At 56.3% G+C, this 24,167-nt stretch overlaps 10 protein-coding genes across 10 annotated transcripts; 4 read left to right on the forward strand and 6 right to left on the reverse strand.

Moving 5' to 3' along the window:
* Positions 1-303: 303 nt before the first annotated feature.
* On the forward strand, positions 304-3,246 carry BDY17DRAFT_315054 (ATP dependent DNA ligase domain-containing protein; the record flags this gene model as incomplete). Its single annotated transcript, XM_033735876.1, has 2 exons — positions 304-3,172; positions 3,230-3,246. 2 exons carry the CDS (start codon positions 304-306, stop codon positions 3,244-3,246), a joined length of 2,886 nt encoding a protein of 961 aa, XP_033592657.1.
* A 126-nt stretch (positions 3,247-3,372) lies between these two features.
* On the reverse strand, positions 3,373-4,579 carry BDY17DRAFT_320912 (2-amino-3-carboxymuconate-6-semialdehyde decarboxylase-like protein; the record flags this gene model as incomplete). Its single annotated transcript, XM_033736529.1, has 3 exons — positions 3,373-3,536; positions 3,603-4,485; positions 4,541-4,579. 3 exons carry the CDS (start codon positions 4,577-4,579, stop codon positions 3,373-3,375), a joined length of 1,086 nt encoding a protein of 361 aa, XP_033592658.1.
* A 289-nt stretch (positions 4,580-4,868) lies between these two features.
* BDY17DRAFT_246420 (uncharacterized protein) lies at positions 4,869-6,061 on the forward strand (the record flags this gene model as incomplete). Its single annotated transcript, XM_033730725.1, has 4 exons — positions 4,869-5,528; positions 5,584-5,607; positions 5,667-5,962; positions 6,022-6,061. The coding sequence occupies 4 exons, from the start codon at positions 4,869-4,871 to the stop codon at positions 6,059-6,061; spliced, it is 1,020 nt and encodes a 339-aa protein (XP_033592659.1).
* On the reverse strand, positions 5,790-7,149 carry BDY17DRAFT_70778 (uncharacterized protein). Its single transcript, XM_033738635.1, has one exon. It carries the CDS (start codon positions 7,053-7,055, stop codon positions 6,051-6,053), a length of 1,005 nt encoding a protein of 334 aa, XP_033592660.1. The 5' UTR covers positions 7,056-7,149; the 3' UTR covers positions 5,790-6,050.
* Positions 7,150-7,390: 241 nt separating this feature from the next.
* Positions 7,391-8,623, forward strand: BDY17DRAFT_315057 (uncharacterized protein; the record flags this gene model as incomplete). The annotated part of the gene is made up of 1 exon (XM_033735877.1): positions 7,391-8,623. One exon carries the CDS (start codon positions 7,391-7,393, stop codon positions 8,621-8,623), a length of 1,233 nt encoding a protein of 410 aa, XP_033592661.1.
* A 333-nt stretch (positions 8,624-8,956) lies between these two features.
* BDY17DRAFT_246404 (uncharacterized protein) lies at positions 8,957-10,036 on the reverse strand (the record flags this gene model as incomplete). The annotated part of the gene is made up of 1 exon (XM_033730723.1): positions 8,957-10,036. The coding sequence occupies one exon, from the start codon at positions 10,034-10,036 to the stop codon at positions 8,957-8,959; it is 1,080 nt and encodes a 359-aa protein (XP_033592662.1).
* Positions 10,037-10,172: 136 nt separating this feature from the next.
* On the reverse strand, positions 10,173-11,756 carry BDY17DRAFT_245183 (UPF0052 domain protein; the record flags this gene model as incomplete). The annotated part of the gene is made up of 3 exons (XM_033730607.1): positions 10,173-11,070; positions 11,130-11,427; positions 11,486-11,756. The coding sequence occupies 3 exons, from the start codon at positions 11,754-11,756 to the stop codon at positions 10,173-10,175; spliced, it is 1,467 nt and encodes a 488-aa protein (XP_033592663.1).
* Positions 11,757-11,920: 164 nt separating this feature from the next.
* BDY17DRAFT_351094 (uncharacterized protein) lies at positions 11,921-12,739 on the reverse strand. The gene is made up of 2 exons (XM_033738201.1): positions 12,479-12,739; positions 11,921-12,410 (listed from the first exon to the last, which is right to left on the reverse strand). The coding sequence occupies exons 1-2, from the start codon at positions 12,510-12,512 to the stop codon at positions 12,100-12,102; spliced, it is 345 nt and encodes a 114-aa protein (XP_033592664.1). The 5' UTR covers positions 12,513-12,739; the 3' UTR covers positions 11,921-12,099.
* Positions 12,740-12,782: 43 nt separating this feature from the next.
* BDY17DRAFT_70828 (uncharacterized protein) lies at positions 12,783-15,229 on the forward strand. Its single transcript, XM_033738637.1, has 2 exons — positions 12,783-13,452; positions 13,552-15,229. Exons 1-2 carry the CDS (start codon positions 12,854-12,856, stop codon positions 14,888-14,890), a joined length of 1,938 nt encoding a protein of 645 aa, XP_033592665.1. The 5' UTR covers positions 12,783-12,853; the 3' UTR covers positions 14,891-15,229.
* BDY17DRAFT_70806 (mitochondrial protein from FMP27-domain-containing protein) lies at positions 14,973-24,099 on the reverse strand. The gene is made up of 2 exons (XM_033738636.1): positions 15,284-24,099; positions 14,973-15,223 (listed from the first exon to the last, which is right to left on the reverse strand). The coding sequence occupies exons 1-2, from the start codon at positions 23,813-23,815 to the stop codon at positions 15,056-15,058; spliced, it is 8,700 nt and encodes a 2,899-aa protein (XP_033592666.1). The 5' UTR covers positions 23,816-24,099; the 3' UTR covers positions 14,973-15,055.
* Positions 24,100-24,167: the final 68 nt, after the last annotated feature.

Genomic DNA, 24,167 nt, shown 5'->3' on the forward strand with positions numbered 1-24,167 from the left:
ACGGTAACTCACTAGGGTTGTAGAACCCTAGCGGCCTTGCTGCCTTGCTGCCTCGCTGCCTGTTCCGCCGCCACTTGCATGTGGCTTGATGTTGCCTCACGACTGTCACTCGTGAATCGCATACATTGTTTGCTGAGGGCAAGGAACAGATGAACGCATTCAAGAGCGGCATTCACACTTCGTGTTTGCTGCTACGCGACACACATTCACGGTAGCATCTCCACCTCGCCCAAGATGGAGCACGATGACGCCGCCACGGATGTCGACGTGCAGGACGAGGCTGCCGTCCAGGAAGAACGCATGATGTATGGACACGGGGCGATGACAGAACAGGAACTCGACGACAAGTACCCCAATCGTCCGCACAACCATTCCAGGACGCTGCTCTTCTCCGAAATCTACCTGACCCTCTTCCATCCGCTCAGCGAGAACAAGAAGAAGCCAACCGGTCCTGCGGCCAACCGGAGAAAGCGCGGGATGCACGGTGGAAGCACCGCACCCAACGACATTCGTCGCTCGATCATCGCTCGCTTCATTGACCGATGGCGCCGCGATGTTGGTAACGACATCTTTCCCGCGTTTCGACTCATTGTCCCCGAGAAGGACCGAGACCGCGCTATGTACGGTCTTAAAGAGAGCACACTTGGCAAGCTTCTTGTTCGTGTTATGAAGATCGACAAGAATAGCGAAGATGGCTACAATCTACTGCATTGGAAGCTACCAGGAGTGAAGTCATCGAGCGCCATGGCGGGTGACTTCGCGGGACGATGTTTCGAAGTCATTTCGAAGCGGCCGATGCGCACCACCCCTGGAGACATGACGATTGCGGAAGTCAACGAGCTTCTCGATCGACTCTCGGTTGCCCAGAAGGAGGAAAATCAGCGACCGATTGTTGAAGAGTTCTACAATCGGATGAATGCTGAAGAACTCATGTGGCTAATCCGCATGATCCTCCGCCAAATGAAAGTTGGCGCAACCGAGAAGACGATTTTTGAGATCTGGCATCCGGATGCCGAGAACCTGTTCAACATCTCCAGCTCTTTGAGGCGCGTGTGTTGGGAACTATATGACCCCCAGGTTCGGCTCGAGGGCGAGGATCGTGGCATCCATCTCATGCAATGCTTCCAACCCCAGCTCGCTCAATTCCAGATGCGCTCCATCGAGCAGATGGTCGCTCGCATGAATCCAACGGAAGACGACCCAGTGTTCTGGATCGAGGAGAAACTCGACGGGGAGCGGATGCAATTGCACATGAAGGAAGACGACATCCCCGGAGGCAAGCGCTTCGGTTTCTGGTCCCGAAAGGCCAAGGACTACACCTATCTATACGGCGAGAGCTTTGACGACGACAATGGTGCTCTCACTCGACACCTCCGTGAAGCCTTCAATGACGGGGTACGCAATATCATCCTGGACGGCGAGATGATCACCTGGGACCCGAAAGAGGACAAGGTGGTGGCCTTTGGCACGCTCAAGTCCGCTGCAATCTCCGAACAAGAGAACCCCTATGCTGGTGGCAATCGTCCGCTCTTCCGCGTCTTTGATTGTCTGTACCTGAACGGCGTGGATCTGACCCCATACACCCTTCGCAAGCGTCGCGAAGCCCTCACGAAGAGCGTCAACAGCATCCACCGTCGCATAGAAGTACACGATTACAAAGAAGCGAAAGAGGCCTCGGAAGTCGAGCCGGCTCTTCGCCGCGTGGTCGCAGAGTCGACCGAGGGCTTGATTTTGAAGAATCCCCGATCGAGATACGCGCTGAATGAGCGCAATGACAACTGGATGAAGGTGAAGCCCGAATACATGACCGAGTTTGGCGAGGCGCTCGACTGCGTGGTGATAGGCGGCTACTACGGCTCTGGCAAACGAGGAGGTGGCCTGAGCAGCTTCATGTGCGGGCTCACCATTGACGATGCCATCGCCCCACCCGGCACGAATCCCCAGAAGTGTTACTCCTTCTTCAAGGTCGGTGGTGGGTTTACCGCCGGCGACTACGCAGAGATCCGTCATCGCACAGAAGGCAAATGGCTAGATTGGGATCCGAAGCGACCGCCCACGGAGTTCATCGAGCTGGCCGGAGGCGACCGGCAGCACGAGAAGCCAGACGTATGGATCAAACCGGAGGATTCCATTGTATTGGCTGTCAAGGCGGCACAAGTGGCTCAGTCCGATCAGTTCAAACTGGGATTGACCCTGAGATTCCCTCGCTTCAAGAAACTGCGTGCCGACAAAGACTGGAAGTCCGCGCTCTCGGTGCAAGAATTCTATCGCCTCAAGGCGCAGGTGGAGGAAGAACGCAAAGAGAAGCAATTCAAGATCGACGATGCCCGGCGGAAGCGGTCGAGCAAGAAGCGTAAGCGAGAGGTTGTGGTCCAAGGCCAGGAAGATCGAGTGCTTGAAACACCGTACGCCGGCCCAACAACGAAGGTCTTTGATGGCCTGAGCTTCTTCGTCATGACGGAGGCTATCAAACCTGTCAAGAAGACCAAAGCGGAGCTTGAACATCTCATCAAAGCGAACGGCGGCAACGTGGTAGCCTCCGAGAAAGACCCGGATACTGTCATAATCGCAGATCGAAACCTGGTGAAAGTGGCGTCTCTCCAAAAACGAGATGAGAGGAACCTGGTCCGACCTTCATGGATCCTCGATTGTGTCAAGCAAGCGGAGATCGACATCGCACGACTCGCTCTTCTGTTGCCCCTCGAGCCCGAGCATCTGTTCTATACCACCAGTGAAGATGCGGGCAAATTCGATGAGAATGTTGACGAACACGGCGATAGCTACGCCAAGGACGTGGATCCTGCCGAGCTACGAGCGCTGTTCAACCTCATGCAATGCGCTCCCGAAGACCAAATCGATCCAGCAGAGATAATCAGCCAACTCCACGAACATGGCCACGATCTCGACGGGCTCCAATGCTTGACCTTCCTCGGGTTGACAGCATATTGCGAGGATGTGCCGGCCGAGATTCCGAGGCTACTTGCTTTCGGCGCCGCCAAGATTGCTGCGTCGCTCGAAGACAAGGCCATTACTCATGTTGTGCTACCACGGAACACAGCTAGAGCTAAGAAACTTCGTGCGCAGTTGAGCTCGCGGAAGAAGGGACCACGAATCGTGACCTCCGAGTGGGTGAGCGAGAGTTGGAAGGCAAAGACAAGGCTGGATGAGGAGCGTAAGTTGACAGGCGATGCGTAAGGTATTCGAGGTAGAGATACTAACCAAACCGAAGGCTTTACCCCCTCTTGACAGGTCGGCATGCAATGCTTTCATTATGATTCCGCAAATCCCGCCGCGCACTGCTGCCTGCGTCCGCCTTACCCAGAAGTCTGGAGCAGTGGTGAGAGAGGGCAACAATGAAGCTCATGACTTTCATCAGCTGGGAAGTCGCAGGATGCGCGCTGCATTGCCCCCCATGATTGCGTCGGCAGCCTCTTTATTGCCGCCTAGAGCAGATTTGACTGCTTTCGAGTTCAAAGTGACGCTTTCCCATTCCACGGCATTCTCATCCAGTGGAGGGAAGAAGGGATGATCGGTACCTATGCGGAAGAAGCGGTCAGTATCTGATCGCCTACAGGATATGAGTGGTTGAGGGTGGAGCGTACCAAACATCAGTCGATCCGCGCCCGACGCATCAATTGCTGCTTTCAGACCCACGTCTGCATAGATCACCGCATCCAAGTAGACATTCTTCCTCAAGATGTCCCACACACTCCTCCGATTCGTGATCTTCCCCTCCTTCTTCAGATGTGCGTCATGGGCAATACAGCTTTCGATCCGTCCAGCAAGGAAAGGCAATGTCCCGCCGCTGTGCGCAACGAGCACGTTCAGTTCTGGAAAGCGATCCCAGACTCCACTGAGGAGCATTCGGGTGACGGCGATGGTGGTTTCCAGTGGAAATCCAAGAGCAAGTGGCAGGACGTGCCCATAATCGCTGGCTCGCTCCCCGTACACCGCATTAGGCAGACCGTAGTGAGGGTGAAGGAAGATGAGTTGCTTTTCCTTTTCCAGAGCCGCATAGATGGGATCCAAAGCTGGATCGTCCAACCCTGAGCCCAGCCCAGACGTACCCATCACGATCCCACGCATATGCGGTAGAGTCGTCAACCGCTCAATTTCCTCCACGACATGCTCTACCGACGCCGACAGCGGCAAGGTGCCAAAAGCATACAACCTGCCCTCGTGCTCGGCACACATCCTCTCCACATCATCATTCACTCTGCGAGCTGTCTCGGCGGCGGAGTCCGGTGGAAGCCAATCCAGCCAGGGATTGGCGAGGCTGATGACTGAGACGTCGATATCGTGGGTGTCCATGAAGGCCAGTTTCTCCTTGACGTCGTAGTATTCCTTGCCAATGGGCCGGCCGCGGGATGTGGATGCTGTGTCCTCGGCGGGGAGGATGATCAATCGGTCGCCGGCGGAGGGGTGGTCCGGGAACGACTTTACGTAGGGAACGGTATCGCGGGAGCGAAGGAGGTCCATGTACGCCTGTGCTGTTAGTTTGGGTAGTTGGAGAGGGGTATCTTGATGGCGCTGGTCTCACTGGTGGGTACATGTGTGTGTGAACATCAACGACAGGCATTTTGGCGGGCGTGGTTCTTCTTTGTCTAATGATGGGCCGCTGGAAATGATATGGCATGAGTAAATCAAACGATGATTGAGAGTCGCATCAAACTTATTCTAATATGTTCCGGTTAATGGATGTGGAGTCTTCGACTGTCCCTCCACCGCCAACCCCACACCCCACTTTCTTATCGCATGGCATGCATGCAGGAATGAGGAACATAAGACCGCGGATCTTTTGACCTGCATCGGAGGACAAGCATACTTTCACATCTTTTCTCGACCATCGAACCAAGACTGCGTAAAGTATGGCGACACCAGCAGTCACCAGCGCCGTCTCGTCCGACAATCTCGAGATCCCATTGATCGACTTCAACGCCTTCTTGACCGGCGACGCAGCGACCAAAACATCCACTGCAAAGGCCATCCTCTCCGGCTTCCAGACCTCGGGCTTCATCTACCTCAAAAACCATCCCATCCCACCCAGCGAAGTTCGCCAGACATTTGCCGAGTCGGCGAAATTCTTCCAACGACCTCGCGAGCAGAAGGATGCAATGGCCTGGACCACGCCCGAAGCGAATCGCGGCTACTCCGAGCCCGGACTGGAGAAAGTCGCGGACTACATGGACCGAGACGATGTGGCGAAGGCGCGAGAGGAAGAAGGGGCGGACTTGAAGGAATCGTTCGAGATTGGTCGCGAGTCGGATCGCGATTACGCCAATCACTGGCCGGATCAGTCTGACGAGGAAGGGAAGCGGTTCAAGGAGCACATGGTGCATTTCTTTGACCAGTGCAAGGAGGTGCATATGCAAGTCATGCGAGCCATTGCGTTGGGCATGGGGCTGGAGGAGAAGTGGTTTGATCCGTATACTGACAAGGGAGACTGTACGTTGCGGCTGTTGCATTATCCCGAAGTCAAGTCGGAGGTGTTCAAACAGAATCGCAATCAAGTGAGAGCGGGAGCACATGTGAGTTGCGGCTGTTGAGTGGCGCTTTTGGCATATTGGGCTGACCACGGTGCAGTCGGACTACGGAAGCATCACCCTGGTATGCTCATCTTCAATCCCATCCGAGGTAGTCGAGGTGGACCAACTGACGACGAATAGTTATTCCAAGATGCGTGCGGGGGATTGCAAGTCATGTCGCCCAATGGCAATTTCATCGATGCAACACCGATTGCCGACACCATTGTGGTGAATGCGGGCGACCTGCTGGCGCGATGGGCTAACGACACAATCAAAAGCACGAAGCATCGAGTCGTCGAGCCGCCGAGGCCGGCCGACGTGCATCCGTCACGCTATAGTATTGCGTATTTCTGCAATCCGAATTACGACAAGTTCATCGATGCCATTCCTGGCACCTACGATGGTGCGAAAGGAAGGAAGTATGAAGGCGTCAACAGGTCAGTTCGATGAGATGAGGGAAGAGACAGTTGGCGGAGGTTGACATGACACGCGACAGCTTCGAATACCTCGTGCAGCGACTGACGGCTACGTATTGATCGAACTTGTGTACTGTGTCTTATGTTGTCGGAGGAGGCCGATGCATGACAGCCTTGGCGAGTGAACGATGTAAAGAGTGGTTCGGGTCGTCGGGGAACGTGCGGCACGAGGCCAGTCTGGACTGTTTGAGTTTTCCCGTAGCGCTGCGCCGGCTCGAGGCCCTGCATTTGGCGGACAGCCAGGGCGTAGAGCCTGGTGACCTTGCAAGCTTTTGCAACACTCTGCCTCCTCTGCGGCACGCTGAGTAAATGAACGTCGACAAAGTCCTAAATGTCGCGAATGTCCATTAAATTGAATGTGATTTTGCTTGACGGAGTGGCTTGACCGAGGCCAACGACGAAGCAATTCACGCAGCGATAGAGTCAGCAGGCATGATGCACGGCGAATGGCATAGGAGCACATGATGAGAAGGATCTTGATGTCTCGGAGGAAGACAGAGAGGTGATCAGCTGACAGCTCCCGCTTTCCGCCCAAGCTCCTCACACCGCCATGCCGCAGCTTCCACTTCCGACGCCATACAGTCCCGTTCATCAATGCCGCCTCTGGTGGAATGTTGGGAACGACGACGTGGCCATGGCGAGGACGACGAGTGGAAACGTCGTAGCTGATGAGCACGTTCAACGCGCGGTGTGAGGAAAGCAATACCGCATCCGGCCATGCGCACGTGTAGGAAAATTCTTCCGGCCTCCACTGGACGGCGCGCAAGCGACCGCCCGGGCATGTCCTCGCCCGTTTCAGCGGCCTCGCGGGCGGCGTGGGCTCGTTGACTGGCCCGTAGCCGCGTGGATTTCGTAATGGAAACGGCCACGCGACCCTGATGGCGTGCCCTTTGCCTATTCTTCCTCGTCCCCTTCGTTCTATTCGCGGCCGCCGCGCTAACGTGCCTGTGGCGCCAGAATGAGTCGAGGCCACGCGCACCGAGCGGTGTGCACGAAATAAAAAAGATTCACGCCCTTCGCTCCGCGACCTTGTGCAAACACACAGCATTCGCATTTGGGGAACTTCGTCGGAGAGCAAGCAGGACCGATTCTTGCAGGGCCTTCGTAGTTGCTCATCACGAGTCTGCGCGCCCTCCCCGCCCCCGCATTCTCCCACACGCAGCGCACCACCGCCGCCCGCCGATCACGCGCCAATTCAGCGCCCTCCATCTGCTGCTTGCCTGAACCTTCTTCTTCCTCAATATGCCCCGGAATCTCTTTGGAGTCGACCTACGACTGCCATCCTCGCAATTGGACCATCAGTGGCCCGGCAAAATCTCCCCCACCGCCTCGGTCACGGAGCTGCGCCTGCCCACCATGGACCACATCAAGCGCCCGACGCTTGCAAACATGAGGAGAAAATCCGACAAGGATCGCGCTTCCTCCAAAGACCGCTCCCTTTCCAAAGACAAACATGCCAAGGACCGGCCGCAGACACCGCTGCTGCAGAAGCAGATCAAGCTGGGCATGATCATGGAAAGCCCTCCCGTCTTGTTCATCGGATCGCCAACGCAATCCACCGGCGCCCTCATCTCCGGCCGTTTGCAACTCACCCCCCTCGTCTCTGAATCCATCATCGAGACCATGATCATGTCTCTCGAATGCGTGACCACCACCAAACGCCCCGTACAGGATCGGTGCCGCGAGTGCTTGACCAACGTCAGCGACTTGTACGAGTGGAAGTTCCTGACCAAACCAAAGGTCCTCAACCAGCTCGACGGCGTCCAGGAAATGCCCTTCTCCCACATGATCCCCGGCCATCTGCCCGTCACCACTCACGGCCACATTGGAAGCCTCGACTACTATCTGCACGTTCGCGCGCGCACCAGCGACGGGCAGGAAGTGGAATTCCGCCGCGACCTCATCATCCAACGCGCCCTCGTCCCCGGCCCGGACAAGCACAGCATTCGAATCTTCCCCCCCACCAGCCTGCAATTGCAAGTCACCCTCCCCAGCATCGTCCATCCCCTCGGAGAGTTCCCCGTCGAATGCAAGATGACGGGGATTGTGAGCAAGAAAGACGACACCCAGATCCGATGGCGCCTGCGCAAACTCACCTGGCGCATCGAGGAAGTCGAGTCCATGATCTCGCCCGCCTGCCCGAAACACGCGGGCAAGGTCGGCGGGCAGGGCAAGGGGGTGCAGCACGAGCAAACGCGCGAGGTGGGGTGGGAAGAGCTCAAGCAGGGCTGGAAGACGGACTTCACCGAGGGCGCAGTGGAGGGCGAGTTCAAGGCGTTTGTCGACGCCGCCATGAAGCCCAACTGCGGCATGGACTCGCCCAACGGCCTGAAAGTCTCCCACAACCTCATCATCGAGCTCGTCATTGCCGAGGAGTGGTCGTCGCTGCGCAAGCCCGGCAACCCCACCCCCACTGGCGCCGCGAGGGTGCTGCGCACGCAGTTCGCGCTGAACGTGACTGCGCGCGCCGGCATGGGCCTCGCGTGGGACGATGAGATGCCGCCGAGCTACGAAGACGTCCCCGACTCGCCGCCGCATTACAAGAACGAGCACACCACGATCCAGACCTACGAAGGCGACGATCTGCACTTGGACGTGGATCATTTGACGTTGGGTTCATAACGACCTGAGTTGACATCTTTCGAAAACGAGACCTGTTGAGCGATTTTGGCGAAGCGAGCGAGCGAGCATTATGGCGGTATTTTGGATCGTTCACCCGTCTGAGTACTTCGAGCGTGGTGCCTGGCGTTTTGTCGAGAAGTCTATTGCATTGGTGCCGAGTCGAAGCATTGGGTTTGGCAGTCCACTCTAGTGTAGCAGCGCGGCCTACGGGCCTCCGAAATGAAATAATTCGACATGAATTCCATCGACAGACTCTATTTCTATGTTTGTTTCTCATGGCTGGCCTCCTTCGGACCCTGCTGAACTCTCCATCAGAAGCCATTGAAGCTTCCCTCACGCTGCAGTCGTAATCGTCGATCCCTCGGCAGAGCTCTGCTGCGCCATCTCAATGATTCTCAAGACATCCCTGCACTGCGCCGCATCGACCGGCACTCCACTGTTCCCTTGCAACGCGTCCACCAGCGTCTTGTAGAACTGAAGGTAGGTCGGCAGAGGAGAGACGGTCGGATGGATTGATCGTTTCATCTCGCTGCCCTCCGCCACTGTCAAGATAGCATGATGGCTCTCGGGCTCAATCGCGAAGCCCTGCGCCGTAGGTCGCATTCCCTTCCGCAGCTGGTCCTCCTGCACGTCGAGATGATATTTGTACCAGCTACCTTTAGTGCCACGAACCCAGTAGCGAAGCTGGCGCACGTGCGGGCTGATGACGCCCGCCTTGGCCGTGACCAGCATTCCGTCGTAATGCAGGAGAACGGTAAAGGAGTCGTGAGGGCCCTGGGTGACGCCTCTTCTTTGCTTGCCGAGAAACGCCGTCACTCGCTGCGGCATGCCGAACAGGCAATACACCTGGTCGATCAGATGCGAGCCAAGATCGTAGATGCTTTCGTTCCCGGGCTCGTCGACGACTTTCCACGTCGCTGGAGGCGCGTCCGGGCGATGGCGGTCAAAGTGCGTTTCAAACTCGGCAATGTCGCCAAGCAAGCCGTCTTTGATGATTTTCTGCAGCGTGACGAAATCCGAGTCCCATCTTCGATTTTGGTAGACGGTGATGAGCTTGCCCTTGGTCTTTGCCAATTCAATCAACTCGTCGGCTTCGCGCGATGTAGGCACAAAGGGCTTTTCGACAACAACGTTCTTCCCGGCCTCGAGACTTTTCTTGCACATTTCGAAATGCGTGGTCGGGATGCTGGTGATTACCACGACATCGACCTCATCATCTTTCAGCATGTCCTCTACGGATCGCCAGCTTTTGATCCCCGCATGGTCCTTTTCGGCGTCGTTGTCGGGCTTCGGATTGCGTTGAACTACGCCGTATAATTTCAAGTCTGGCACGGCGGTGATGAAGGGAATGTGGAAGACCTTGGCCGACAGCCCGTAGCCAACGACGGCGACATTCCAGGGGTTGACAGCCATTACGACAGCCTCCGCGTTGAGGTGCTGATGGGTTGCCATGGCCGAGTATGTTTGTTTGCTGAGGTCGAGATGTTCAATGCGAAAGTGTTTTAAAGCGGAACCGTGTGCGGCCTGGGGGAAAAGTGGGGCACTCACTTCATCCCACCAGCGTGTTCCGCCTCGTGCGATCACTCTTGAGGTCTCTTCTTCCAATAATGGCTCCGAGTGCTTGCGCAAGCCCTTTTTCATCGTATCGCCCCTCTCTCGGGCCATACAGCCGCACCGACTCGATTCCAATATCGGCGAATTCTTGCTTGTCCACTCGTGGGCTCGACTGGCCTACCAGGTGGACGATATGGGTGACATATCGCGCGTAGTCCACCCGTTCTGGAGGAGGCGACCCCCTCGATTGAGCGCAAGCGTTCGAAATTGCTGCCACAAAGTCTAGAGCGGTGAAGGGGTCATCGCGTGGGCCAGTCTCCCGATCAATCGTACCATTCAGAATGAGTATCTTTGTGCGTATCGCGGGAGATGCGACTGCTTCTCCGACGTTGCGTAGAATCAGCGATGGTAAGATGGAGGTGAATAGACTCCCGATGCTGTAGATGATACATTTGGCTCCGTGGATCGCTTCCACCACGCGGGGGTTGGCTGGCAGGCTAATCTCCTGTCCATACGGGTTGATGTACCATACCCGTTGAATTCGCGCGGGGATGTCTTCCTCGTCCTCCTTGCTGAACTTGATGGCTGGTTTCCGTAGCACCGGCAGGGTTCCCGGTAGATTGGCGTCTTCAACTTTGTCTTGTTCTTCCATCTCGCTTTCGATAAGACGAGCAATCGAGGCCGTCCTAGCCCCTGGCACCGCCTGTGAAGGATTACTGGGATGCGAGATACTGTTCTGTCCCGTAATGACAGTCCCATCGCTTAGGCCGGCAGCGATGTGATGGGCGAAGTTGGTGTTCAAGACTGGCAAAACAGACGTAGATGCAGGAACGGCGCAGATGCTGGACAGTAGGTATACTGCAGACTCGAAACTTCCCGTGAACAGTCGAGCTCTGTACGATGGTCAGCGAACGTATAAGACGGCAAGCCAGCAAAGAGGAGACGGAGATACCCCGTGAGGAAGAGATTGCCAATGCTGGCGCCGGAGAAATCGAAGCGACTCGTAGGCCGTAGCCTCTTGACCACCTCCAAGTTGAAGGCGTTGAGGAAACTCCGGATCAGCTCCCTCTTGGGGCTGCTGATTCCATTCCAAAGGAGGTGGTTGGCGTCCACGATATCGAGCCACTCGACGCGTGCCTCTGAGTAGCTTGGGGGCAGACGATAGTTGAAGAACTGCTTGATCGCCTTTGTTTCCTCGCCACCGTCTTCGGGAATAAGTCGCACCAAGCGTGAGCGAACATCGCCAATTCCTGTGCAAGTCTCCGTCAATCAGGGTGGCAGTGGTGGCAGCACGGCCATATGACTTACCGGGTCCACCAAATACCCGGATCAGCTCGCTACTGCTTCCCCCATTGTCCGAAATCGGGATGACATAGGTCAGAGTGGTATCATTAGCTGCTCTCACTTGATTGAACAGGTCAACGAGATTGTTGGCTGCACTGCCGCCGGAGAAAACAACGATGCCGCCGCGCGAGGGAGTCTGGTATCCGGAGCCCCAACCCAGCGATTGAAAGCCTGCAAGGTCATAAGGAGGTTTCAGGGTGCTATGGCCTTCATTCGCGAAGTCGTGGGTTGCCATTGAGAGTCGGAGGGGTGAGATGCAGTCCTCGGCATTTTGGAGGAAGGAGCGTGGGCTTTTGTCAAGTACTTTATGCATGCTTCCGATACGTGTTATTACATGGCGCAGGATCTCAGGCAAAGTGTCAAGATTGAGTGATGTACCACTTGGCAGCAAGAAGACAACGTTGCATTACAAGGAGGGCCGCTTTACGCGCGTCACAATGGATACGATTGGTGTGCGTAGCCAGCGGTGCAGTTGAGGAGAAGTGATACCTGTTGGACCTCGTCTACCTGATATGATTGCGTGCACGATCAACACGAGCTGCTGTTCCTCCTTCACGCGACCATGCCATTCGCACCGATTACGCTCGGCCAGCTATCCTGTCTTGCGCACCTTCCGTCACGTCGGTCCTGGATGTCTCGTCCAAGCGAATGCCCTCCACATTCGCGCCCTCCTGCTCGCCCACTGGCGCCCCTTCCCGTTCTGCCCGTCTTCTCCTCTTCTCCAGCAGTCTGTCTCTTGTGTCACGGAGATAGCGCATCTGCTTGTCATCCACACTCTGCATCCAGTAGCCAAAGCTCGCCCCCACCCCGCCGTACAGGCCGTAGGCCCAGAGCTGGTGGTGGAAGGGACGCATTTCAATGCCGAGTTGCCAGAATCGGACGGCAAGGCCTAGACATGTTAGGTCAGAGGCATGATTCTGGGGTGGAGGCATGGGAGTGCGCTCATTTCATGCTTACCGAAGCCTGACCAGAAGAGGATCTTGTTCACCATGGTGATCGCGGCTGTCAATCGATTGTGGGGGTGCGGGTGGTGGGATGTTCGAGCTCCAGGAGGAGCTGCAGCGGAGCGGTCAATGGGTCTTCGTATTCGGGCGGGCGACGGCGCCTGGGTCTGTTTGTCGCACGGGTCTTTGCTGGGGTGATTGGGGCAGTCACACGAGAGTTCCCTTTGACCCGCAGCTCCATGCCAAGGGATGTTCCGCCACCACGACTTTTGACAGATGAGAAAAAGCAGCAAAAGTCGTGGCACACTTTAGTACACCTTCCCAAGGCGCGACTATCTGCAGGTTTCATTGAGTTGTCCAAACCTCGACTCTCCCTTCGCCTCCCACCATGGCTGCCGACGTGACCATGAGCGGCCTGGACGAGCTCCAGCTGCCACCACGCAAGCGGCCTAAGGTTTCCGAGCTACCGCTTTCCTCCGCACAGCGCGCCTCCATCGATGGCTTGCTGCACACCTTCAAGAAGAAGGGCGAGTTCGACGCGATTCGTAAAAAGGCCTTCCAGCAATACAACGAGAGCGCACGACGCGGCATGTTCGAGGCGTCCTTACGTGCCTTTTCCACCGAGGAGATCGAGCAGGAGCCCATCAAATATCTCAAACCAGATCCGAGAATCGCTGCTCCATTGCTGGAAGGCGCGGCCGCACGCGCAAACAGCTACGCGAAAACGGAAGCCGACATTGATTCTTACATCGACCAGTACATCGCCACTGCGGAGAAGGCCCTACGTGAGATCCGGGTGAAGGAGATCGGCGAAGATGCTGCAGAAGACGAAGTCAAGCGTGGCAGCAGATCTGATGCCGAGTACGCCGTCGAAGCGGACAAGCGTCGGGCGGAGCGCGCAAAGAAGTTTGCAGCAGATGAAAAGGTGCGTAAGAAACAGCAAGCGCAGGAGCGGAAGAAGAAGGAACTCGAGGCTTTGAAGAAGAAGCAGGAGGAGCTACAGAAGGAGACGGAGCGCTTGCAGCGGGAGCAGAAGCGGAGGGCGGAAAGGGAGGCATGGAAAGCTGCAGAGAAGGAGCGGGAGAGGGAGAGAATCAGGAAGTTCAACGAAGACCGCGAACGGGTGAAGAAGGAAGCTGAGGAACGAGAGCAAGCCGCGCAAGCGGCACAGGCGAAGAGAGAGAAGGAACGAAGCGAGCGCGAGCAGAAGCGATTGGAAGAAGAAGCGCTGGATCTGTTGTTGAAAGAAGGCAAGGAAATGGCAGAGAAGGCGCGAGGGCGCGAGTTGGAGAGGAGCGAGAGCATGGAGCCGCCTGCCCGACTAGCCGAGCGGCCCAGTGGCCCCTCGAGGCAGTTTTTCCACTCTTCTGCTCCGAGAAACTACGCCACGAAGGAGGAGATGCGATCGCAAGGCCTCATGCCCACATCTCTAACGCTCAGAAAAGGCGACAAGCCCATGCCTCCGAGTGTCACTCCTGTCGCCGCTACGCCCACGCCAAACCCAAAACCATCAAGAGCAACATCCCCAACGCCGGACCGAAGACCAGAGGACGACGGTCGTACGTCTTCAAGAAGGGACAACGACAGGGATGCGCCGCATCGAGGATCGTTGTATAGAGACATCAGCGCCGAGCGAGAAGCCTGGAAAGCTCGACAGCGTGACACAAAGGATCGCGACCGCGAACGAGACCCTCGCACTGAGCCGAAGGGAGAAGAAGGAGAAGTCCTCGAGCGCGCCTCAACTCGCGCCAGAAGCCGATCGCGCGATGCTCGTCGCGACAGGGACAGCAGAAGAAGACGTGATGACGGCTCACGCTCTCGAACTCCTGTCAGGAGGCACCGGGATAGAAGTCGGTCGCGGTCACAGCGTCGGAGGCCTCGAACCCGGAGCCCGGTAAGGCGTGAAAGAAGCCGCAGTCCGCCTGGAATCGATCGCTACGTCCCTGGTGGTGGAGGCGGCGGTGGCGGCAGCTCCACTCGCCGAGCACGGGATGATGATAGGGAGCGCAGGAGCGGCAGAGACGATGACAGGCGTGAAGACAGCAAGCGCTCTGGTAAATCCGACATCGCTGATCGAGAGCGGGACAGGGACCGAGACCGGGATGTTGACCGAAGGAGAAGCGACCGCCCCCAGCCCGTAGAGATTGACAGATATGTGCCCGGAGGTGGTCGCGGTGATGATCAGGACAAGTCCTCGCGGCGCAGAGAGCGGACTCGTAGTAGAGACCGCGACCGGGAGCGCGACAGGGACCGAGACCGGATCCGAGATCGAGATGGTGAGCGCGACAGGAATCGAAGGAGCAGTAGGAGTCGAGACAGGCAACGTGAGCCCGAGAGAGGTTCAACTCGAGATGTTGAGCTGGATCGGGAGAAGGGGCCTGGCAAGAGGAGAGAGGCGAATGCGGAAAGCAAGAGTGAGAACTAGTCGCACTACCACCCCATGCCGGGTCAGAAAGGGCCAATGGAGTCATGAACGATCCGGTCAAGTTCTATATTCATCTATCTTGACCCGCTGGGTATTACGCACGATGCTCGAATGATATTGCCGTCTCAATTCCAGAAACTCCTCGCTAACACAAAGCAAAATTCTCTAATCCCTCAGCTTGCCCAGCAATTTCTGACCACCGAGAAGCAGTTTGCTCTTCCGTTTATTCTCCTCTGCGTCCTCGACGCCATTCGAGTCCGTCTGCCGCTGCCGCAACCGCTCGCCAAGGCCGGATATGTGTCGGGTGATGGATGCCGTTCGAGGTCGACTGGTCTGTTTCAACATAGGTATGTTAGTTGGGTATGCTTGAAAAGGGGGAATTGGCTCACTGACCTCTCCATCTGTGGTCGACGCTGCGGTCCGGAACAAGGAAGGCCGCTGTGGGGTAGTCGGTCGAGCCTCCACCTGGCCATCAAGAGCTCCAGGCGGTTCTCCAGAGTTGATATCTGCAATGGAAGTGGTCGACGGCGTGGAGGTATCCGACAAGGTACGATTCAGCGTCCCTGGGCGGCCGGACGCCATCGAGGGCCTACCGACGGGGCTGGAATCCCTCGTGCCGTTCGAATCGGAGTCGAGCTTGGCCTTGCTGGCGTTGGGAGACATGAATGAACTCTTGTTGGCAATCTCCCGGAGCCTGCTCTGCTGCATTCTGCTGGGCTTGTGGTGACTGAATTTGTTGCTGACAATGGCGCCGGCATGCGAGATCAGGGCGCGCACAATGTCCTTCTTCAGCTGCAGGGCCAGATCCAGGTTCGACCACGTCTTGTTGCGGTACTCCAGCGTCGGCAGCCGGAACACCAAGTCGTGGACGTCTTCGATGTTGCGCTTGCCGTGGCCTTTGTAGCTCAGACACAACACCATGCTTGGGATCTTGACAAAGGCCAACGTCATGTAGTTGCTCGCCCTGTTGACCATCTGCGTGAGATCATCTGGCTCCTGCTTCTTGTCGATAGCTTTCTTTCCTTGCAACCCGCCACGCTTGCCCTTGTCGCCGTCGGCGCCAGCCTTTGGCTTTTGTAGGGATTGTTCGCTGGATCGTCGAGCTGGGCCAGGAAGGTTACTCGTGGATGCATTGCCTTGTTGGGCAAGACTTTGGTTCCTCGCCTTGTCCGCAGTTCCTTGATTGGTGCCGCTCGAGATGCCCAGGCCTTTGCCATCTGCCTTCTTCTGTTTACCTTGGAGGTGCAGGGTGGGCTTCAGTCTCTGCTCCAGGGAGGCAAGACCATGTGGATGAGGATCGACTGAGCTGCTCTCTTCATCTGCCGGCATGCCCATACCATTATCGTCGGAATCTTCGTCCGCATCTGTGGGAGTCGGAGCATGCTTTGCCATGAACGGACTGAATCCGCCTCCTTCGAACGCGCTACCGCCAACCCCAGGGAAGATGTACTCAAACAACTTTTTGGCGACGTCTCGTTCGACCTGCAGCTTCAGCGGGACAAGGTCGACCTCAAAGTAGTCCACCACAGGAATGCCTGCAATGGCCTCCAGCATGAGCCACTGCACTCGCAGCATGCTGCCGTGCCGCTGTTCGTACAGGCCGCGCGATTCGTCGACGAATGGAGCGATGATCTGTGGGTAAATGGCATCTCTGAGCAAGTTGTAGCCATTGATGCCCCCAATCTCCACCATGTTGTAGTCGGACCCGTCGTTGTTGTGTGTACGGTTGAATGCAGCGTCCCGCAGTTGCAACTCCACCAGCGATTCGCCTTTCTCGCGGATCAGATGCCAGGCGATTTCGTTCGCGGACATGTTCAGGTGCATCATGCCAGCTACATCAGCCTGCTCGCGGCGGTCTTCATTGCGTTGCTGAGCGGTGGTGATGGCCTTCATCATGAAGAATAGCTCATCCTCACAATTGGCGAGATCCTGATCAATGGCAATCCGATCTTTCCACCCTTGCCGGTCGAGATACTTCTCATTCACCTGAAATTGCATCTTGATTTCTTCAAGCTGCCGAATCCTCTCTTGCAGCTTCGACACCATGCCCGGTGCACCGGAAAGGTCGCTGAAATCCGACGCAAGCAAGATCTTCTCCAAGCGCTCCGTGCGTGTCTTCTCGAGCGGCTCGCTGTACAGCAGCAACTCCGTCACAATCATGTACATGGCGTAGTACTGAGCAGAATCACAAATGGCACGGAACTGTGGGAACTCCAGCCAAACGTGGTCCATTCGCCTTTCTGCCTCCTCGGCACTTTCGGCAGTCGCTGGCTCGCCGCCGGAGACATCGTCGTTGTACTTCAGGCGCAGCGTGTTGTACTTATCATACCGAAGGCTTGCCGATGTTCGCTGGACAACTCTGTTGAAGCCGTACGGGTTGGTCTGGAATTCAACGATCATTTCCATGGGGACCCAAGGTGGCCAGTAGCTGCCCGACTTGTTGCCGTATCGATTTGCGGAGTACATGTGCAGATGTTCGGTGGCGAAAGACTTGCTGGTCGTGACGAACATCTGCAGGCTGTCTGCTGCGGCAGTGAACCGTCTTTGCACCAAACCCGACACGTCGTCACTGACCCGGTTCCTGTCCATGATCTGCACAACCTTGAGCTGCATTCCTTTGGCGCTCACCAAGACCGCAGCCTTGGGATTCTTTTCACTTTGCAGCTGCACTTGGGGCGCGATGAGACGGAATTGATAGGTGTTGAGGGCCGCAAAATCCACAGCGATGTCGTCCTTGGGTCCATCGTTGGTCGTCGTCTTCTCGGCGTCGTGGATAGGCGGGTCATCCGCAGTAACGAATGAACGACCATCTTTTAGCAGCTCATCGATGCGATCTTGAATGGTCGTTTCGTCGTCGACCGCGTCCGGAGACCACATGCCTTGATCGGCGGAGAATGCTTTCTTCCTCTGTGAATGCTCGTTTTCTTCTGCTTTGCGTCTCTCATCGATGATATCCAGTATGAACTTCACCGCCCGCCGCGACATGTAGTAGACGAATCCTCGCCGTTGGCCGTTTTGGTGGATGTATCGGAGAATGGTGTTCCGAAGTGAGTTGTTCCACTTGATCTGAGCGTTGTGGACAATGAAGCGATTGTTGAAGTCACTCGTGTAATCTCCAAGCGGAGCGGCGTCTGTGGCGTGTTCGAACATGGTAGTCTTTGCACTCTCGTGGGCTTCGAAGAACGCCTCGCTTGTCTCGAGATCAGGCACGGCGGCGGGATCATCGTCCTCCAAGCGTTGGTAGAGGGTGTTGAGCATCGACTCGAGGAAGTCGAACTTCTTTTGCAACTGCTCGCCATGAGCTCGCAGCGCCGCCAGCATCTCACGTTCTTGCGAATTCTCGCTCTCAATGTTTTGAATGACCTTCAGCTCTTGCTCGCCAATCGCTCTGGCGTTGTGCAGTTTCTGTTCCTTGAGTTTGTCTATGCGCTTTTCAATCAGCTCCGCCTGTACGCGCCTCGGGTCGTTCTTGGCAGACATGACACAGTCGTGAGTCGGCTCGTCACCGAAAGGACTGGAGCGGGTAGGGTCGCCGGCGATGTCTCCTCCATGGTCTGTGTTTCGGAAGTACGTAAATCGTGGGGCGTAAGCCAGGGGCAGAATCTTTGTCTGCGGATCCGTTTCTGCCGGCAAGATCCAGTCCAGCTCAACAAAATCGTCCATGTCGATCCAGGTAAAGTCGTTGTCGGGAATGGTGAATTTGGACATGTCGACTGAGGGGAGCTGCCCGTAGAGAGACGCAAGCGTGGCCTCGTTTGCCTTCTCGATGTCTTCAGTGCTGGTACCCGTGATGCTGGCAGAGAGAGCACGAAGATCTGCATGGATGAAATCCAGTTGAGCTTGATTGATCTTCATCCCGCTCGACTGCTTCGATTGCGCGCCCTGGTGACCTTGCAAGTCGAAGTACTCCCGGCGCTGATGCATGTCAAGCATGAAACTGTCCAGCTTCGCCTTCAGTCCAGTCGCAGACACCACATTCTCCTGGTAGTCTTCAGCGTCTTTGTGTTTGTAGACATGGCTGATGTACAGGGGCGACAGAAGTACATTGTACTTGAACGTGGCGATGTGTCGTCCCAGTTTCTTCCCTTTCTTATGGTCTGTAGAACCAAACAGCGGTCCCTGTCGGATGGGAAGCGACATCACGCCGGAGAACATGGACCACCAGCTGAAGAAGTGGGAGAAAAAGCGTGGGGTCAAGTGAATCGCATTGTAGTTGTTCGAGGGCTGGAGATTCGTGACGGACCATTGGCGATCGTGGGGCGCGGAAACAGCGACCGACATGTGAATGTGTCTGCTGCGGAACCCGTGGTAGGCGTCGTACTCCCGGCCGGGTGGTGCTTTTGCGTAGTCTGGATGCTTGAGAACGACATCGTAATGCGGCTTGAAATCGAACGAGCGCGATTCGTTGTTCAGCTCGCGCTCAAACATCATCCCGCCGACCCACTGCACCTTGCCAGAAAGCTTCATTACAACCTTCTTGAAAGTGGCATCTCTCCTTTGGCTAATAGAGCTTGAGGCGGAGCCGCCGTCGTCTCCCTCATCTGGATCCTGTATGCGCCGTGCGAAGCTGCTGAAATTCGGAACAGCCAGGACGTACTCGGCGCTACTCACCGTCATGAACTCGCGAGGATCTTTGCTTTGAGCAATGTTCCAGCGAACGTCATTCCGCCAGACCATTACCAGGCCAGCGCCTTGTCCTGTGACCACATAGGGATCCCTAGACCCTTTGAGGGCAAGATGGACATCGCCGTCCCCTTTCCACGCGACATTGATGCGGGAGTGGAAGCTGAGGCGAATCTTGTCCCAGAAACCGACGCGGTCAGATGGATCGGCCGGCGGCTTGGTGAAGCCTTCCAGCACTTGCATTGCATCTTGAATCCCCGGTTGGTACGACGTCCCCCAGGTTATCCTAGTCGCACGACTGGTGTTGATTTCGACCTTCATGTCCGAGTACGTCTTCACTGGTGAGATGGTACGCCTCACGTCGATAGTGTAGCCGTTGCCGCTCGCAGTCTTCTTCGGCGGAACGACTTCCACAGTGACATGGCGTTGAGACTCCACGTCGCGGAACTCTTCTGCAATGACGAAATCAGTGCGAACTGAAAGGCTAGGCGTCCGGGGAGATTGTCCATGGGCAAGAGAAGGCACATGCAGCAAGGGAAGGGGATAATCCCGAAGCTGGAAGCGCGCCTCGCCCATGGTGATGTGGAGATTCATCGGGATCAACAAGCCGTATTTCATCTCCTTGGGCATTCCTTTCCCAACATCGTGCAAGAACTTCGCATATTCGTTGACCGGAAACGACGGTTTATCAACGGTGATGTTGAGGTCGCTGATGGTGACGAGCAGGAGGGATGGGCGGGAATTCAGCGCGAGAATCTGCTCTTGCTGGTCGGTGTCCTCCGGCATATCATCCACTCCCCACATGACGTTCCGAATCTCGGATACCGCTTTGGTCTGGAAATCCAACACGCGGTCGATACGATTCTTCCACGACTGGGCATTGAGAATGTCCAGTCTCTCTCGGGCCTTTTCGCTTGTACAGTGCGAGGTATCACTCAGTCCACACTTGCCTTCTGCGTCGTAGCGCATTTTCCGGCGAGATTCGCGCTGGCTGTCTGGTGGGCTCCACTTGGAAGTTGGTTGCGTGCTCTGACTCCCGCGTGCTGCTGCATTGGGCTGCCGTGTTTTGCTCTTGGAGCGTGCGCGCCGATCATCAGGATGCGCCGACTGCGCTCGAAGATTGGAGCGCCCACGTTTCTTGCCTCGAGCGAGCCACTTCTCTTTCAATGCAAAGGCTTCTTCCCGTGCAAGCCTTTGTTTCTGCTCCAATAAGCCAGCACGATAGATGGCGGTGAGCTTCCACTCGAACGTGCTGTCCTCCACGTGCAGAACGCACATTTGAGTCCGGAGGTTGATCTTCGGTACATTCTTCGGACCTTCGGGCTCCTTCATGAGAACATCTTCGTTCGTGCCGGTTTTGAAGTGGTGCAGCATTTGCTTGTTGGCCTTGATCACGTTGATGACGTTGTCGAAGATGTCATGCACCACCAAGGAGTGTGGGACCGTGAAGCGAATCCCCTCTGCTACCACATCAATGCTCTTCTCTGCCACATGGCTCTTGCCGACCTTCCTGTTGATCTCGCGCAAGTCCATTCGTAGTACTCGAATACTTACGATTCTGCTCCAAGCCCCTTTCGTCCGCGGCATCTGCACGTACAGTCGACATAGACGCGCACGCGCAAAGGGAATGCCGTAGCGATGACGACCGCACTCCACGCCGAAAATCTGCAGCATCATGGGAGGATCGGCCGGCATGCGAGCTTTTACTTGAATGAGATCGGATTTGAAGTCGATTGTCGTGATTTCATGGCGTGCAACATCGTCCATGGTCAGCATCTGGCCTGGGATCTGTAAGCCTCGGGGTTTGATCGAGGCCGCGGTTTCACGTGGACGCGGTTTCTTCTCTGGATCCTGGAACGTCTTGCGAAGGACCATGATAGCTACGCCAACCGAGAATTGGTGGTACAGAGAGTAGTCAAGCAGGACATTACGAGCGTGGGAGTTAACATGGAGCAAAGGTCCATTGCTGTCGGTGGTGGTGGAAAAGGCCACTTCGAAACGCGGCACAGACAGGAAGGTGTCGACGCCTGAGGTTTCGAACGAGTCGACGATCAGGCCTTCCAGATTCTGGAAGTGTACTGTCAGTCGTCGACCATCTGCCATGGTAAATAAGCGCCTTCGGGGTGACGGTGTACGAGATCGCTGTTCTTTGGTAGGCGCGGCCTTGCTAATTGATCCTCGGCGAGTGAACATGTCTGGCTTCTTGTCGCGTTGAGCATTGTACTCCGAGGACCACGATCCAAGCTGGAGAGCAAAGCCTCGCGTGTCGGTCGAGATACTTTCATCGACACCTGCTATCTCCAGAGCAAAATCGGAACCCTCAATGCGGCTCTGCTGTAACCAGGAGGGTATTGTTCGGAGGAAGCTTGGCTTTGGTTTTTGCTCCTCATCGTGTCGGCGTAGGACGTTCTTGCGCAGCTGCGCGACAATCTGTCTCACGCCTTCGCAGATGTCCGGCCGCACCAAGAAGAAGGTGAAGGTCTGGAGACGTCCACTCACCACGACCGAGGCGTCTGGAATAGCGTTGATATCCACCTGAACCTCTACGGTGTCGCTGCGCAGGAGATCGTGTCTATCACCTGCGGAAGTCTGGTAATACAGCTGATGTCGGACGTGTCGGTAGTGGGTGCCGAGGCTGTAATTAGTAGCCCCTTGGGCCGCATGGGACGACTCCAGCTCGATCGCGATGGACGATACGGACGAGATCAGTAAGTCGTAGTCGTCATTCGTAGCATTGGCCTTGTCCATGGGAGGCAGGGAGACTCTGATTACTGGCTCCTGCACTGATAGCTTGATGTGAGCTTTCGGCAAGAGCTGTGAAATGAGCTGATGTCGACTTTGATGTTGAGTATGACCGGATGTCGCGGGCTGTGATCGCTGCTTCAGCAGCTCGCGTACGAGCGGTAGATGCTTCGGGTCCAGGTCAACCGAGGGCGAGGTGCAAACCAGGTTCGCGTATAGAATGTTGGCATTTCTCTCCACGGCATCCCGACCATCCGAATAGTTGACGGTCCTGGATGGGAGGGTCGTCTTGACGGTGGCGGTGATCATCGGGATGTAGCACATGCGCTCGGGGTGCTCGTGTCCGTCATCAAAGCCAGCAGAAATCGATATGGCGGTGAGAAGGCCTTGATGGGCCACGTCTCGGGTCGAAAAGTACATCCTGTGCGCAGGACTCTTTGGATCTAGCCTTAGGATGTCCAGGCCCATTTCGGTCATGGCCAGGTTGAAGAAGACGTCCTTGCCAGACTCCGTCTTGACATCGACCTTCCTGGACAACCCGAAGAATCCAACAGCGAACTGAACCTCCTGGATGCCCCGCAGTATGGACGCCACAAAAGCTCGCGAGTCCGAAACATTCTGCATGAGGCGGTCTTGTCGAATCTGGCTCGGTTCGAGGCCTTGGAGTGCGTTCGCAACGGAGTCGGTGGCGGAGGGTGCTTGAGCATGGGGCTGAGCGTAGCGTCCTCGCAGCAGATCTGCAGACTTCTTCGCATGCACAATGTCATCGTACGGAATGTTAAGCCGGCCGAGTTTCAGGGCAATGGAAGCGTCGCGCAGGCCTTGCAACTCATTGTGTAGCATGCCATGAATGTTGATTGTAGCATAGTCGAGGATCTCCGTAGACTCCCGGCCGTCGGGCGTGAACAAGATGCTTCGGACCAATGACTTCCACTCCGCCGGGGTTTGGGTGTCTGGCTTAGTCCTGTGGTGTTGGAAGAGTCTGCTACGGTCGACCGTCTTGCTGCGCGTGTCCACCGAGAGCATCACGCGCTCTATGCGCACCGTGCCGACTCCGACCAGATCCAATGTGATGGCGGTGGCCAGCAGATCTACCAATCTTATCCAGTTGATCTTACTGTGGAGTCTCTTGATCTTCTCTTTGATGTCTGTGAGTCTCCGCCACAGTCTGCCGCGTCCAATGTCATCATCCTCTGCGTCCTGCGCCGCTTGCGTCTTGTCTTGCTCGGCAGTAGTCCCATTGGCCTTTGCGAACGGCGCACTCTTGCTGCGGCTATGAGCGGCTAGCTTGTTCAGATCGACCGTCACGACCAGCTCGGTGATGACCAAACTGCACCAGGTGGGTAGGGCGAAAGTCGGGCGGTGGATGCTGAGGCCTACGCCTCGGATATTAATCTTGACACCATTGCGCAAGGTGAATGCGATGCGCCGGAAGCCGGAGAAGCCCAGGCGTTGAATGGAGACGCCGGTGACGATGCGCAGTACGGCGAAGACCACGAAGGTGAAGAGGTAGCCAAGGACTACAAGTCCCAGCAGGAAGGATGCGGTAGGAACAGGCATGATGTATGCGCCATCCGTGCTACGCGCACGAGCGCAGTGGCGGATAAGAGCTCCCCCTCAATGCACACATGCTCGTAGTTCCCTTCTTTCGAGACTGTCCGCGGTAGATGACAGCTGCTTGATGTGGCGGGAAGCTCGCCGGATCGTGGGCTAACAACGATGAGTGATGTTCCGGGGCCAGCGCTGGACGGAGACGGGGAGGAGAAAGTCGGCGCAACTCGAGTGGTGGATGAAGTCGAGATAGGTGGAGGTAGCAAATGCTGAATAACAAGCAACGGCTGCAGAGAGCAGAGCAAGTGTTGCATCGCAACCGTCAGCATCGTCGAGCTAAAGTCCGCACGCGACAGTGGGG

The sequence above is a fragment of the Neohortaea acidophila genome (assembly GCF_010093505.1).
Source record: "Neohortaea acidophila strain CBS 113389 unplaced genomic scaffold BDY17scaffold_2, whole genome shotgun sequence".
NCBI classification, from domain to species: domain Eukaryota; kingdom Fungi; phylum Ascomycota; class Dothideomycetes; order Mycosphaerellales; family Teratosphaeriaceae; genus Neohortaea; species Neohortaea acidophila.

What these genes read in the sequence shown, in the direction of transcription:
- BDY17DRAFT_70778 (XM_033738635.1), bottom strand. Translation starts at nt 7,055, where the DNA reads ATGCGAATGCTGTGTGTTTGCACAAGGTCGCGGAGCGAAGGGCGTGAA.
- BDY17DRAFT_351094 (XM_033738201.1), bottom strand. Translation starts at nt 12,512, where the DNA reads ATGGTGAACAAGATCCTCTTCTGGTCAGGCTTCG. An exon ending in CCTCTTCTGGTCAGGCTTCG is followed by an intron (nt 12,411 to 12,478) that starts GTAAGCATGAAA and finishes TAACATGTCTAG; the next exon opens with GCCTTGCCGTCCGATTCTGG.
- BDY17DRAFT_70828 (XM_033738637.1), top strand. Translation starts at nt 12,854, where the DNA reads ATGGCTGCCGACGTGACCATGAGCGGCCTGGACGAGCTCCAGCTGCCA. An exon ending in CTCGAGGCTTTGAAGAAGAA is followed by an intron (nt 13,453 to 13,551) that starts GCAGGAGGAGCT and finishes GGAGCGGGAGAG; the next exon opens with GGAGAGAATCAGGAAGTTCA.
- BDY17DRAFT_70806 (XM_033738636.1), bottom strand. Translation starts at nt 23,815, where the DNA reads ATGCCTGTTCCTACCGCATCCTTCCTGCTGGGACTTGTAGTCCTTGGC. An exon ending in CGTCGACCACAGATGGAGAG is followed by an intron (nt 15,224 to 15,283) that starts GTCAGTGAGCCA and finishes ATGTTGAAACAG; the next exon opens with ACCAGTCGACCTCGAACGGC.